Source organism: Plectropomus leopardus, chromosome 2 (assembly GCF_026936395.1).
Source record: "Plectropomus leopardus strain MGB_pleo_1.0 chromosome 2, ASM2693639v1, whole genome shotgun sequence".
Lineage (NCBI taxonomy): Eukaryota > Metazoa > Chordata > Actinopteri > Perciformes > Serranidae > Plectropomus > Plectropomus leopardus.
In genome coordinates this window covers 22,041,368-22,056,042 of record NC_142177.1, presented here as the reverse complement: position 1 = coordinate 22,056,042, position 14,675 = coordinate 22,041,368, and the positions used below count along the sequence as shown (strand labels likewise).

The 14,675-nt window shown below is 38.6% G+C and overlaps 1 protein-coding gene across 3 annotated transcripts in view; it reads left to right on the top strand.

Annotated features, from left to right (window-relative positions):
- asic1b (acid sensing ion channel subunit 1b) overlaps nt 1–14,675 on the top strand; it is a 201,265-nt gene that overhangs the window by 172,209 nt on the left and 14,381 nt on the right. For all 3 annotated transcript variants that reach the window (XM_042495665.2, XM_088088472.1, XM_042495656.2), the window contains 2 exons: nt 880–1,030; nt 6,318–6,445. In XM_042495665.2, the coding sequence (XP_042351599.1) occupies nt 880–1,030; nt 6,318–6,445 (279 nt within the window). The remainder of the gene's footprint in view (nt 1–879; nt 1,031–6,317; nt 6,446–14,675) is intronic.

The window sequence follows — 14,675 nt, the reverse complement described above, 5'->3', positions numbered from 1 at the left end:
TGCCCAACTGAAGTATTTATCATGACAGGCCTAATTAGGCAGCAAAACACTGGTTTCTTTATGGACCAATCTGCCAATTATTTTCTCAATGTATTGATCAACCTTTAGGTTGACTGAAATGTCAGAAATAGATTCCCATTTTAATTTCCCAGAGCCAAACATGGCATTTACAAATTACTTGTTTTATCTGAGTAACAGTATAAAACTCAAAAATATTATGTGTAATGTCATGCATGACAGGAAATGCAGAATTCTCATCCTTTAGCAGCTAGGATCAATTAATATTTTGCACTTTTGCTTAAAAATGAAAAAAAAACTTTGTCTGTTGTCTAATTTTCTGTCAGCTGACTCATTCATTAGTCAACTATTTGTTTCAGCTCTAATGATCAAACACTAATCTAATCATCCCTCCTTTAAAAACAGAAATCATTACATTCTCTAAAATGTTTCCATTCTATATTTTGAGTTCTGGCAAGAACTTTAATCACTTTTTGCAAGATTTACTTTGACTCCAGCTCTTGTGGTTATGTGTGAGGAAATCCCACTCTGAAATAAAAGTCATGTCGTATTCACTCAGGCACATACTGTATCATGCGGCGCTTAGAGGGGTGAGTGTTCGGTTTGTCAACAGCATCTCAACACTAAGACCTCTGAGGTCTGCGGCTGACAGCATAACAAGAGCGGGTTCCTGTTAGATGCTTTTTAAGCTTCTCTGCACTAGTTTTAGCTCCACTTTTTAAGGGTTTATCACTTGCTGCTGCAAGCTGAGATCTTCACTTCAGGGTCAGAACTGAGATGCATGCTAAAATGCTCCCATTTCTCTCCTGTCATCTTGTTGTGACCATGTTTCACTAAAACCCCTGACTGTGTGTATTTCAGATATTCACCCGCTATGGAAAATGCTACACCTTCAATTCGGGCCAAGATGGACGACCCCTCCTGGTGACGATGAAGGGTGGGATGGGCAACGGCCTGGAGCTGATGCTGGATATCCAGCAGGATGAGTACTTGCCTGTATGGGGAGAGACTGGTAAGCTCACCTGGAGCATGCATCACATGAAACATCCCATTCCCAGTTCTGAACACCTCAGCTAAAAAACACAAGATTGGTGTTCCTGTTTATCCTTAAGCAAGGACTTTGAGTTAAAAACAGATTTCTTTTAATCAGCTTGACATAAATGTGGCCAAAGTTATTTTCAGTTTTGGTGGGGAGGGGGAAACTATCCCTGAGATAGATGTGTGACTTTCTGTGTTACACACTAGCACTATAGATGTAATTTGGCATATGCACAGACATACCTGAGGTGGTGCTCCAGCACCTGCCCCTTTGGTCACTGACAGGAAGGGCCCTTCTTGCAAGTCTTTATTTTTTTTTTTTGTTTGTTTGGTTTTCTTTTAAACATTTTTTAATATTGACCATGGCATTAATTCTCAATTAAAAGCGTTTTGTTATGGCTGGCATCTGCATATGGGTAATTCGTATGTAGGGCCAGTGAGAAAAACACTGCTGCGCATATTCAGGGGGCAGTATACAGCAGAAGTAAACCCGGAAACTAGAAAACTTTGGTGTCTAGGTAGTATTAAAGTCTATGACATATACCTACGAAAACTAATTCACTACAATTTGTTTAGAACCCACATAATCAGGAGGGCTGCGATCACGTGACAAAGGCACTTATTAGAGTAAAGAAGGAACCCCTTGATTTATTTTAAGGCACGTCTTCACCATGTTTCTTTTCCTAAACCTAACCTAGGTAGCATTACTTTTGTAAACCTAGCCTAGGTAACTTTTTATTAAGTATGTAGCATCACATGTGGGGCGCAAATTTGTGACATATCATACAAATTGTAATTATTTTGTTATTGTAAAATGTGTGTAGAATTTTATTCCGAGTGGCAAAAGACTCTTAAATCCAGTCTTATATCTAGCTTCCCTCAAGCATCACAGTTGTTTGTCACTGTTAAATGTGAAATTGAGAGGGGTGCCCTTTTTTCTCATAAGCACCTGCCCCTCCAAATGTCTGTGCACGGCCTTCAATGTAGTTGCAAATCCCTAAATGCATCAATTTAGTGAGCATGTGGATACTTTATACCAAATAGGTTTAAGATGGGTTCTTTTAGCAAATCCATGCTAAGTTATGCACCTGAAATACAAAATAGTCTCTAAAATATTCCCTACACTCTCATTTATTACGAGTGATGATCCTGAAAAATACGCGCTCTGATCATTTGAAAGCCTCCCGATGTGCCCACTGGATGTTATCGACTAATCTGTATAAAGACCGATGGATATTGATCAGGAAAACTTCATTTCATTGTAATATAATTGCATCACTTGTCAGTTCCGCTTCAGGTCCACATGAATCAAACAGGAACTTAAACCGTTTGCTAGATATAAAATCAATGGAGGCTACAGGCTCCTCCATTCAGGGCCAACCCCTCATCAACACGGTCGAGTCTCCTCAGCGGAGCTCCAGGAGACCCTGAAACTTTGATTTTAATGCAGCTGCATATGCTGCTGTGTGTTTGTATCAATATTTTATGTATACCAGGCAGTGAATGTAAAGAGACAGTTCAGTATGGTCGCAGAAACACGCTGCACACGATTATCATTAAACATGAAGCAGAAAGCTGCGACTATAATATTTAAATTTAAAGCTGCATGTACTCAAAGCTTAAATGATTTAATTATATTAATATGTAATGCTTTATGTAAGATTATTAAATGATTAAAGACTTTTACAAAAGGGGCTGCGGTGCAAACCTAAGGATGCAGCAGCTACAGTTCATACACATTGATATACGTTTCATCATTCAGTTCATTTTAGTATTATTTCATTATTTATGTTGTCAGAGGTTTTTGTTGTTTTTTTTGGGGGGGGGGGCAGGTTTTGTCATTAATGTCAAAATTATGCAGATTGGCCATTGATTATTCCTATTATAATAGCGTTTAGGAGCTGTTTGTTTAATTTGGCTGGATGCCGTGCAATGCATAATGTGCCAGTTCAAACACCTGGGGCCTCATTTATCAAACCATGTAAGTTCTGAATGTGTGCGGGAGAACTGTGTGTACGAACAAGAAAATTGGTATTTATCAAACATGTACACACACAACTTCACACAATGAACAGTGATGAATCTTACCTGGTCAGCCATGAAAGTCAGTGTCCTTGTAGCCATAATGTAGAGCTACATCTCATCTCGTCCACAGCTTGTAGCTGAGAGCCTGATCACCACAGTTGTAATGAAAAGTACGTCCCATTTGAGACCTCCACAAGGGGCTTGTTAAAATAAAAATGAATAAACATACAGTACTAACATACAGGATAGGTAATGACAGGTGAAATAATGATTTGCAGTACACAAAATAGACACTGGGCGTAATAACACTGATCAAATTATCCTTGAGTTGGAATTAAAGTATTTCTTTGCTGGGAAGATGTTTTTATAAAACTAGGATGTCTCTGCAGTACAAAAACACAAATACTTTTGAAATTGGTTCTACATAACCAGAGAATACTGAAAAAGGGATGCTTTTGCTCAAGAGGTAGTAAACCTACAACTACCAGAACTGCGCCGTATCAGACCAATACATGCTCAGCTGACAGGTGATGTAATGCAAACTCATTTGAGACAATAGCAGCCGTCTGGCAAGAAATAATCTGATATCACAGTTAGAGGTGAGACGTAGTCAACTTTGTAACAGAATTGTTGGGTATATTTGATCAGCGCTGCTTAGTTTCATGGTTTGATCTCATTTTTTTTTGTTTCTTTTTTAATTGTTTCAGTTTGCAGAACGCAGTATTTCACCCCCTTATTGTTCACAAACTCTCACTATTACGACCAAAAAGGCAAAATACATTTATGAAAACAATTTAAGGCAAGAAATATCCAGTGCCATAACATGTATAATGATTTCAGAGAAATAAGTCTTTTGTGAGCACAGAAATAGCCTTAGATCTGTAGTTAATGCTTGTAAAAAATGGGAGCAAAAAGAAAGGGGCTGTATTTATGATTTTGCTCAGTGTAATTCATACATTCTAAAATTGCCTTTCACCATAACAGAAAATATATCTGGTTTAGTTAAAACTATAAAAATCACTTATGCTGATGTTGTACAATTTCAACACTGTATATCATGAACAGATGCTGTGAATGTGTTATGACCACTGCTTCAATGACACAGGTGCTCAGTGAAGCAATAGTAGAGAAACCAGTGGAAATAGAGCCATTAAAGGTATAATTTCACCCTGAAATAAGTGATTACATTGTTTTCTTAGCAAAAATGACTTCAGGAACAAAAGGGTTAGCCCTTACAATCTAGTGTTTTCTAAATGTTGGAATTACTGAGCATAGGACTGGAGAAAAAAGACAGAAACACGGACTCCAATATTCAATAAAACAATATGTTCGCCATTTTCTGTGGAGGCATACAAGAAAAATAGAGTTTTCTTCACAAATTCAAGGTAGCACGGCATGACTAATAGATATACATATGGACATTTTGTGGGTGAAGTATTCCTTTAAGCACAAGGAGTAAAAATTAATGTATCAAATTGTGTGTGTAGAAATGAGTGTGCGCATGGTTTAAGCACATAACTGTGAGTGCACACAGTTGATAAATGAGGCCCCAGGTCTAAACAAGAAACTGAGTATCCTGGATATTTCATCCATTTTTCATACCCACCTTCTTCATTCGGGGTCGCATTGGGCTGGAGCAAATTCCAGTATGCATTATGTGCATGGCAGGTCAATCCCAGGACATGTCGCTGGTCCATGAGAGTGTTAGTCTAACACGTGTCAACACTCACTTTAGAGTTTTAACTTTGCATGACCTGCGTGTCTTTTAACCGGGGGAGGAAGAGGAAAAAATCCCGGCAGACACAGAACATGCAAACTCTTCACAGTTAGACTTTCATGCTGTAAGGCAACAGGGACAAACACTGAGGACCAGCCCTGATCAAACAGTACAAGAAGAGCTCAGCATGATGACATTAAAAAGAGAAATGCAGGTGAATATGAGTGGGCAGTTAGTCTGATAGAATTTAAAATTAGATTCATGGCAGCATTTGGCTTTCTTTTTTCATAGAAACAGTTTGTTCTGTGGTTATGTTGACTATTTTAAAACACTTTTTGTGTGATTATTGCATGCTTGAACTTATTTCACAATAAAGCACAGAAATAATTTCAGTCAGCTCAACTTGCTTGTACAGTGTCAAGTGTGATCAAGTTTCGCTCCAAGGTTAACCTGAATATCGTTATTCCAATTGTATGAGGATGACAGATGGCCATGACTTAAAGATGACATGCGCTTTTGCGAGCAAGAGCTTGGGCAATACTTATGTATATTTTGCTGCTCCAAGCCTCAAGCATTAGTCTTGGCAGCGGCAGAGGATGGCTTTGTATCGTGTCTCAGAAGAGCAATGTGTAACAGTTAAAGTCTGTCGCTCTTTGTCAAAGCTCTCATGCTGAATTCCAGCCACATCCCTGAGCTCTTTAATTGAAAATAGTGAGAAAGCCTGGCACTTAAAGGACGATGCCAAGTGACAAGCGAGGAGGAAAGGCGGCATGAAACAGACGTCCTACTTTATCCCCGAGCCAACGCTCAAAGGGACTAAATCTCTTGAATCCAGCCTGCCATCGCCATGATAAGCACTTCCAGGTTTCTGCGAGTATGATAGAAATATGTTTGCACAAGTATAGACTTGAGTCACTGTGTCATTGTGATGTTCCCCCGATCTCGGTATCAAAGAGGCGCATCTGCTTCATTTACAATCTATACAGCAGAGTGCAGTAGCGAAGGAAGCTGTCAGCTGTATTGATTTTCCTTTTATCCTCATCATCATTTATTTATTAATTTCTCCATTCACTTTCACGTCCCCCCTGCAGTAAATAAGACTCCTGTGGGGCTCATATTGTCATCCACCGCTCTACTTAGGAAGTCCATCTTCTTTGTCCTTTCACTCCTCATCCCCGCTATTGTTAACTTCTGAAAGACCACAATGTGTTTTGTCATCCCTTTAAGTCCATAGATGTAACTAATGAATATGCAGTTGCTCTCCGGGAATGCTTCTTTTCAGCTCAAATGAAACTACAAGTTAATGATATTTTGTAATATCCCATGTATCTATTTTTACTTTCTTTAAGATTTTGTTTCCAGCTTGTTTTTCACTCACCAGCTGACACATAATCCACCGCTGCTGAGCTTTCTCGCCATTTGATTAGTAACAATTGCTGCTGGGAAGATCATGCAGGCCAATGTGTGCATACAAATCATCATCCCTGTTGTAAATGTCCTAACCTCTTTTTGTCAACAGATGAGACATCGTTTGAAGCAGGGATCAAAGTTCAGATTCACACCCAGGACGAGCCGCCGTTCATAGACCAGCTGGGCTTTGGAGTGGCGCCGGGGTTTCAGACCTTCGTCTCCTGTCAGGAACAACGGGTACTTCTTATTTTCCCTCTTACCTATAGTGCTATTTATCAATCTAGATGGTTTTGGTGTGAGTTGCCAAGTGGTGGAGATATTGGCTCTAGAGAGGTCTGCCTTTGGTTCGTGGTGCTCAAAATGCCAAAAAATACATTTGAGAAACTCAGCAGCAATGTGTATATACAGAACTCATGACCCGATCACTCAGGATAATCCACAGGCCTTGTTGTGAGCAGTTTCATGTAGGAACTATTTTCTTTCTACAGAACAACACCCACCAACCGTATCACTACGGAGGGAAGCGTGAATCTACTCATGAACGAAAGGCTCATGCTTGTGATAATGCAAGATGTAAACATTAATGACGTCCTCTTTGGCTAGCTGTAACGTTAGCTAGCTTTGTGGTGCTTGGTGAGAAAACAGTGCAGTGGAATGAAAATATTTTCTACATAAAACTGCTCACAACAAACTCTGTGGATTATCTTTAGTAACCACGTCATGATTTCTGAAAAGCGAAGCGGTTGAGGTTTTAAAATCTATTTTTTTGGCTGCTTGGGCACCTCAATTCAAATGCCATCTCGTTCCGTTATATTGGAAAAAAGGCAGATATCGCTACAGCCAAAATCTCCAACACAATGAAACTCACGCTAAAATAATCTAGACAGATAAAAAGCAATACAGTTAAGAAGATAAACATGTGATTTTGATTTTAAGGTAAGCTATCATTTTAATATTACCCTTCTAATTTAATTTGAAGGATGTTGTGTCTGTACAGCAAATAATTAAAAGGATGCCATTATAACAAGAGTCACTCCAACTTTAATAATAATGATGAAAAGATGTTATTTGTATACCATTTTCAAAACAAAATTTTGCAGAGTGCTTCACAAAAACAAAAAAATATGATACCTAAAAGTTAAAAGTGGCATGGCACAAAAAGTCAAATTAGTGTAGAAATCCAAGTTTGTATTTGCAGTGTCAGAAGTCACAAAGGTGGAATGACGGATTTTTGCGCCCTGACAGCAAATGTCTCCTTTAGTTTTAAATCTACGAGCTGCTTGCAGAGTTTTGTTTCAAGAGTTGACGTAAAGTGCAAGTGCATGTGGGCACAAAAGCCCACAAATGTATTCTGAATGATCCAATTTTTATTTGAACAAAACATAGCTGCTAAAAACAGGGCTGACCTACCTTATTAACCTAGATTTAAATCAAAGTTATATTCTAAATTTCTGGCACTAAGCTATTCTTTAGCTGTTTTAACTGATAGTATAATTCGGTCAGTTATAACTGTTGTTTAACAGTTGACCCTTTGAAACCTTTAGCAAGTGGTTTGATTTCTTTCAGAAACATGGAGAGATGGCAATGATCAACTTAATAACACATGGCCCAAAAATAGCAAGAAATTAGTAAAAAGTTATAAGAAAATAAGCAGAAAAAGTAAAAGAACAAAAACAAACAAGAAATTGACGCGAAATATGTGCAGAAAATGAAAAAAATTATATGTATCTTTTTTGGTAACATAATCTTAAATGTAATTATAATGATTATAAATATACTTTTTTGGACATTTTTGCCAAGATTTTTATAATTTTCTAATAAATTTCCCCCCTTTTTCAAAACTAGTTTTCAGGCCATTTTCTTTATCACCTTATACTAATTTCTTGCTATTTATGGGGCATCACTTGCCAAGCTGGCCACTGACTTTTTTTTTGCTCAGCTTTCAAAGGATTACATAGCTTTTGAGGGGCGTCTGAACACAGCACAAGAAAACTGATGTTGAACTAGGTTTTAAAGGGTTAAAGCAGCAATTATTAACATCCCTACTCAATAGTAATGTTGTTAGTTTTTCGATAAGTCTTGATAGTATTTATAAAATCAGGTTTTTGTCTCTGAGCGGGGTATGTGTGTATTGTGGCTAGTACTAATATTATGATTTTCCTGTTTTATTTCTGTTTCGTTGTCACATCTAAGTTGTTCTTTTAAAATACCCTGTTTTAGCCCGCCTAGCTTTGCTGGTAGTTCAGAAAAACTCACCTTGTCATTCTGCATATCCCCTAACTCATACCATCTGACATTGTTGTCAGTTTTTCAATTGGCAAAAAAATGTTTCAATGTCAAATCCAGGTTTCACTCTGACAGCTTCAAATCTGATGTCTTTTCTGTCCCAGATGCCTGTCACAATCTGTTTGTTTACATGAACACTGAAAATACGACTAGCAAACATTTTGTCTAATGTGAACAAACATCAACTCATAAAAAAGTCATATCATCAGTGATGTATCGGGGTGCTCAGCCTCAGACGACCTGCATGGCCCAGGTGACCCTGCCAGGGTTGATCAAGCCCTGGCCCGTGTCCCAGTACCACTCACTCTCTCCTGCTCGCTCCCCTTGATCCTCAAACCATCTGGAGGATCTCTCTGCCCCTGTCTGCCCCCGTCACTCCCAGCAGACTTTACCGAGCATTAGGCCAGTCGGTATCTCAATCATTTGAAATTTAAACAGTGAGCACAAGCTGTTCAGTTAGCAAGCTTATCAGAAACCCTCTCTGTGGGTTTAACAATGTCAAGGCATACGGGACACATTGTGAAAGTGTTTAAATCTCTACTAGGAGACATTCTTGTATGGATTTAGGACCTAATGACTCCCTGTAATCTGTGGCTTGTGCCAAAACCACGGAGATTTGTCTCCTACCAGTCTACACAAATTTTAACCTTCTGGTCCATTCACAGACTGCATGTTAACTTTCTTCCTCCATTACAAACATTTCTATACATTAAAGTGATCGTAAAACTGCTCATATAAAGGCAGATTACAGAGGAGAATGGAATACTTGTGTTTTACTTGAGTATTTTCATTTTATGGTACTCTGTAACTCTACTTCACTACATTTCAGAGGCAAATATTGTACTTTTTACTTCACTACATCATCTGACAGCTATGGTTGCCAGTTATTTTTTGGATCAAGACAAATGTTATAAATAAAACATAATGGACACTAGCCAATTTGAGGGAGGACGCTATCCCCCTTGTTTGAGAATGACCAAATTGCGTCCCCCGTGTTAACCTGTCATCTCTTTCCATCCCCGGAGACCCAGACGCCATTCTCTCCATACCAATATCTATGGTCTATACATTTTTAGAATGATTACATTTTGATTGGGCATTTTTATTTTTACTGGCTAGAGTTAGTAGAATTGGTTTTCAACCAATTGCATGCAATAATTAATCTCACAAAATGGTATTCAGCCAATCAGATATGTTCATTATGACTCAGTGAGTGAGATACAAACCAAGAAGGCTAAAAAAGGAGAATTCACAGCGTCATATCACATTATACCAAGTGGCAACCTCCGAGGCTGAAAATTAAGCCAATGCAGACGTGACAAAAACTGCATGTCATCAACTGGTCAATTGAGGCTGGCTCCAAAATAGAGAAAATCCCAAAAGACATTAATGTTTAAATGTCCAACTTCACAGCAGAAAATAACATAAAACCTTAAACAAAAATGGTTTCAACAGTCATGATAACTGCACAGTTAAAAAAATGCAGAAAACATTTCTGTTTACATTTTATTAAGGCCCAAAGTTACACATATTTATGGGCAGGGCCGCTTGAGTGATCAGCTGTCTACTGATACTGTCCCACCCTCTCCCCCAAGTATGGCACTAATCTCAGATATGTCAAATGATAGATAATGTCAAATATGTTACTTCTGGCTCTAAAAAAAAAAAAAACAAGATGGCAACAGACGAAATTCCAAGCTCAAGGCTTCAAAACGGCAGTCCACTAACCAATGGGTGTCGCTACGGTAACTCCTTCCCTTATTTATACATTCTATATAATCTGCACTGCACTAAATAGCCGGTTTATCATAAACAATGGGGGATGATTGGTTAGTTTCATAGTTTCACTGAGGTGTCTGCAGTTGGCCCTGGGTTGGACTTTTTTTGTAAGTGAATAAAGATATGAGAGAGAATTACAATTCTTTAATTACTGGAAAAAATCTGTCATTATATTGTATATTGACTGCCATACAGATGAGTTTACCCAAAAGTGCACCCAAAGAGCACCTGAGCAGACACAGTCAGGCTGCAACCTTTCCAAATCACAGCTCCAGTTACGTTGTGCATGTGTCATATCCCATAGCTCTTATTGGGTCAAAGGGTGTGTCCAGTCCTTCACTTAGCAACCTTGGGACAAACTAGGAAGAGACAAGAGAAGAGACAATAGGCGGAGAAATAATGGAGTCAGAGAAAAGTTATTGAAACTGGCATGTTCTGACCACAAAAACAGCTTTTAATCAAGAATGGACTATTGCATGTTCATTCTTTCCACAAGCAGTTAAAAACCAGTATGTGACACCATATGTTTTGAGGGTATTATTAAAAGCAGCAATGTGAAGCGCCACTACAAGACCAAAGCACAGAGCATCTTTTAAACAAACGCACACTGCAGGGCATTGTTATTGATTAAACCAATAGTGCAACCTTTTTGGCTTGTGACCCCTTGCAGAAAGAAGCAGTGTCAAGTTGAGCCCCGTTTCAGATGTCTGTGATTTGTTAGCAGTTCAATCAAAAGTGATTTCCTCTCTAAAATTCTCTGATGGATTCATTTAAATAAATGTCCAAGGTCCAGATAGGTTTGTAATATTTCACAAAAAAGAAAAGATTACAGAAACATCCAACAATGAATACAAATCTGTGTAGCAGAGCTTTATTTTTTTTTTTCCTTTCCTACCCCATAAATCATCTCTGACGAATTGAAACTAGCTCCACAGTAAAATGCTGCTTACACATTGTTGCATCAGTATCAACAATCTAATAGTGTAGTATATTATAATCAGTCATAGGAGGCATTTTTCTGCAGAACAGCTACTTTTGCTTTTGATACTTTATGTAAATTTTGTTAATTATTCCTCTGTACTTTTGCAGATTTTAAAGTCAGGAATGTAAAGGAGTATTTTAGTTTATTTGCACATACTTGTATATAAATAAAACTTTAAGAATTTAAAAAGCCAAAAATGACTTATGAAGTCTAAAATGCTAATAGTCATACTTGCAGAACAAACAGATACCAAGAATGCATCATATGTTAAAGTTTCAAGACTAATCAATAATAGAAAATTGAAAGAAATGTACAAATTACAAAGGTTACATACACATACACAAGCTGAAATGTGTTACAAAAAGGAATTAATTAAGTGTTATAACTGCAAATTAGAGTCCTTAAACCATTGTTGTATTGGATCTGGGACTTGGTTTCAGTGATATTGACAGAAATGACCCAGTAACAAATAGTAATGAAACTTCTCCAGACAAATGATACCTGCATCCAATCATTTTTGTACCCACTATGCATTTGCTCACAGCAAATTACTACAAGCATTTTTTGATTTAATGGAACATGTAATTGGCCCACTAAGTCAGAAGCTACAGTCCATACAGGCTGCGTTGTTGTGAAGTCGAGCATGGTGTATATTTGACAGAGTTGGTAGTTAAGCATGGCTTCACTACATGCCACTCCATTTCCATTATGGGTATAAGTACTCTATCGATATCAACATCACTTTAAGATTACTGGTATTGGTACTTGTATCATAACGTAGCCCTAATTGGATCTGAATACTTCTTCCGACACGAAACAAAGTGTTTCCTTAATCTGGTTGATCACAACCATCCGGTCGCACTGTGCCTGTGCCTCAGTGATTCAGCTCATTCGGCAGAGCAACATTTTTGTCACTGGCCCCGTTCAAGGTTTTTGTTGGACCCTTTGGGAGTTGAAATGAGGCGTCCTACATGGTAAGCACTGCACTCTCAGCACTACGCTGTGTTTTGAAGGAGAAATGCTATTGTGCCTTCACACAAAAGGGGTTTGAAACATAATTTTGGCCAGGAGTCAATCCTGTGTTTCACACAGAAGGCAAAAAGTCTGTAACAGACACATCAATAACCTGACAGTTTTAAGGACAGTAATTTTTTGTTTGAATAAGCTGTTTTGTTAGCTGGAAACTGAATGCTGAGTCTTTAGGGATAAGATGTTTACCAATCCCGCAGTGCAATTGACTGTTCATGTTTGTGGGTCCCTAAGTGATCTGGGGCACTCGCACAGTTCTGATAGTTAAAAACTTGAGACCTTAAAGGGCCATCTGCGTTCTTTTTAGAATAAATACTCTCATGGAGCCATTATCAAAAAACAGTGATGTAGGTTACAGCGCTGATCCCCCACAGAGGCACAGAGGCTGAACAATGTAGCCTCGTGCTGTGGACACACTATCGGTTTGGTCCTAAAAATCACAAAATAACACAAACTAATTAACCAGTCAAAGGCAGTGGTAATGTGTAACTCCTCATGTTATGTGAGATAAAATTCCTATTTCTGTCAAAATAGTCTGGTGGCTATGGACGGGAGCAACGGCAAAACTTATTTTAGCTTACCAAAAGAAGGACCACCTAAAAATGATCATCACCAGTTTAAGTGTACATTGTATACAGATTATTTTACTGTTTTACCTTGCTGTCAGACAGCATTGTCCAACAGGAAACTTAAGCTGTTATCTGTGCTCTCTTCAAAGCCACCAGACTCCGTTGACACTGTAGCCTCTTTTACACTGCCTGTTCATGGTGGGAATATTGCATTAAAAAAGCATCTGGATGCAGTTAGCAGCTAACTTAAAGAAGAACAGGCATTTAAAATGTCCAGAATTTGGGAAAACAATGAGATTTGAGAGTTCCTCAACCTCCAAGCAGAGGACGAGATCAGCTGCTGTATAACAGAGACAGTATATGGCTGAGCTCCTCTGATAAGGCCATGTTTTCCTCAGCGGTACGGCAGTGGCAGGGCGCTAGGGAGCGCTTCTTCCCAGTGCTTCATAAAAAAAAAACGCTGCGGCGCTTTCTAATAATTTGCTGCCTGTGGGGTTTTTTATGACAATGTTTCCTCAACATCAGCATAGTGCATTTTTGTAAAAAGAATTAGTAGTTTTACCTCACGGCACACGTGCATTGCTGGTTTCGCCGACTTGATCGTTCAGTTTGCTTGTTATTGTGTCTTTTGCAACTGCATTAATGTGGCGGCCACAGCAGTACGTCGGTTTATACGTAGCAACAACATTATGCAGAAACCTGTGTCAGGTCATGCGGGAAAAAAGTTGTAGTGCTTGGGAAAAAATACACAGTGTCGCCGCTTTCCTTTGGCGACAAAGGCGGCTGCCTAGGCCGACATCCTGAGGGGGATGCTAAAAGTACACTAAAACAAACAATAAGTCAGAACAGTCAGAACAGGGGATGCGATCTTTGATGGAAAATGTTAAATTGTGGTGGACTCAAGTAGACATCAGAGGAGTGTATGTGGAGAGAAGACAACAAATCTGTGTTGAAATTAGCAGGAGGAGAGCTAGTTAATGTTACGTCTAAGCAGCCAGTGGCAGCTCACGGAGGCTGCACTGAGGTACACTGAGATGCATTCAGTTCAGTAAAAATGAGTATTAGGCTTACCTAAATTATGATGTTCTCATGATGTGTTCAGTGTTATTTTGTAAAATGTAGATTTCGGCAAAAAACTTGAATACAGTTGCTTGAATTTTTTTTTTACAGTAATATAAAATAGATTTTAGGGAGGGAATTATGATATATATAGCATTTTTATTTCTGTATATTTTAAAGATGTTTTCATGTGAAAAGGCCATATTAAAGGCAAACACCACTGCATACACACCTAGACCAAAATTTGAATGTTCAGATTTGAATAAATCAGAAACAGAAGCTCCAGAATATTTTTAATACTACAAAATTGAAAATAAATAAATAATGGAGACGCCCCTTAATATAGAAATCCAAACTTTCCCCAGTCAGCGTGTGGAAGTCTGTTTTGCTCAGTGAAACGAAGTGTATGTAGATTATTCTCTGTACTGTGAATAATTCTGCGGGTGCGATGGCAAGCATAAAGCCAGAAAAAAATCATATAGTCTGGCCCTTAATATGCTACAGAACCATGCATAATGAATGGAAGAGAGAACAGGATGGATTTGGGAGCGATCTCAGTCCTTCCACGTCCACACTACCAGTGAGTGTGTTCCAGTGTCGGCAGGCTGCAGCAGGATTTTGCATGCTGCCAATGTCGCGTCTGCAGGAAACTGTCCCTTTTTGTTTTTCTCACTAGCTCCCTTACTTTTTCACTCTTCAACAGTCATTACAATTCGTCTAATACAATTCCTGTCTCTCTAATATGATCCCCCCCTCACTCTCT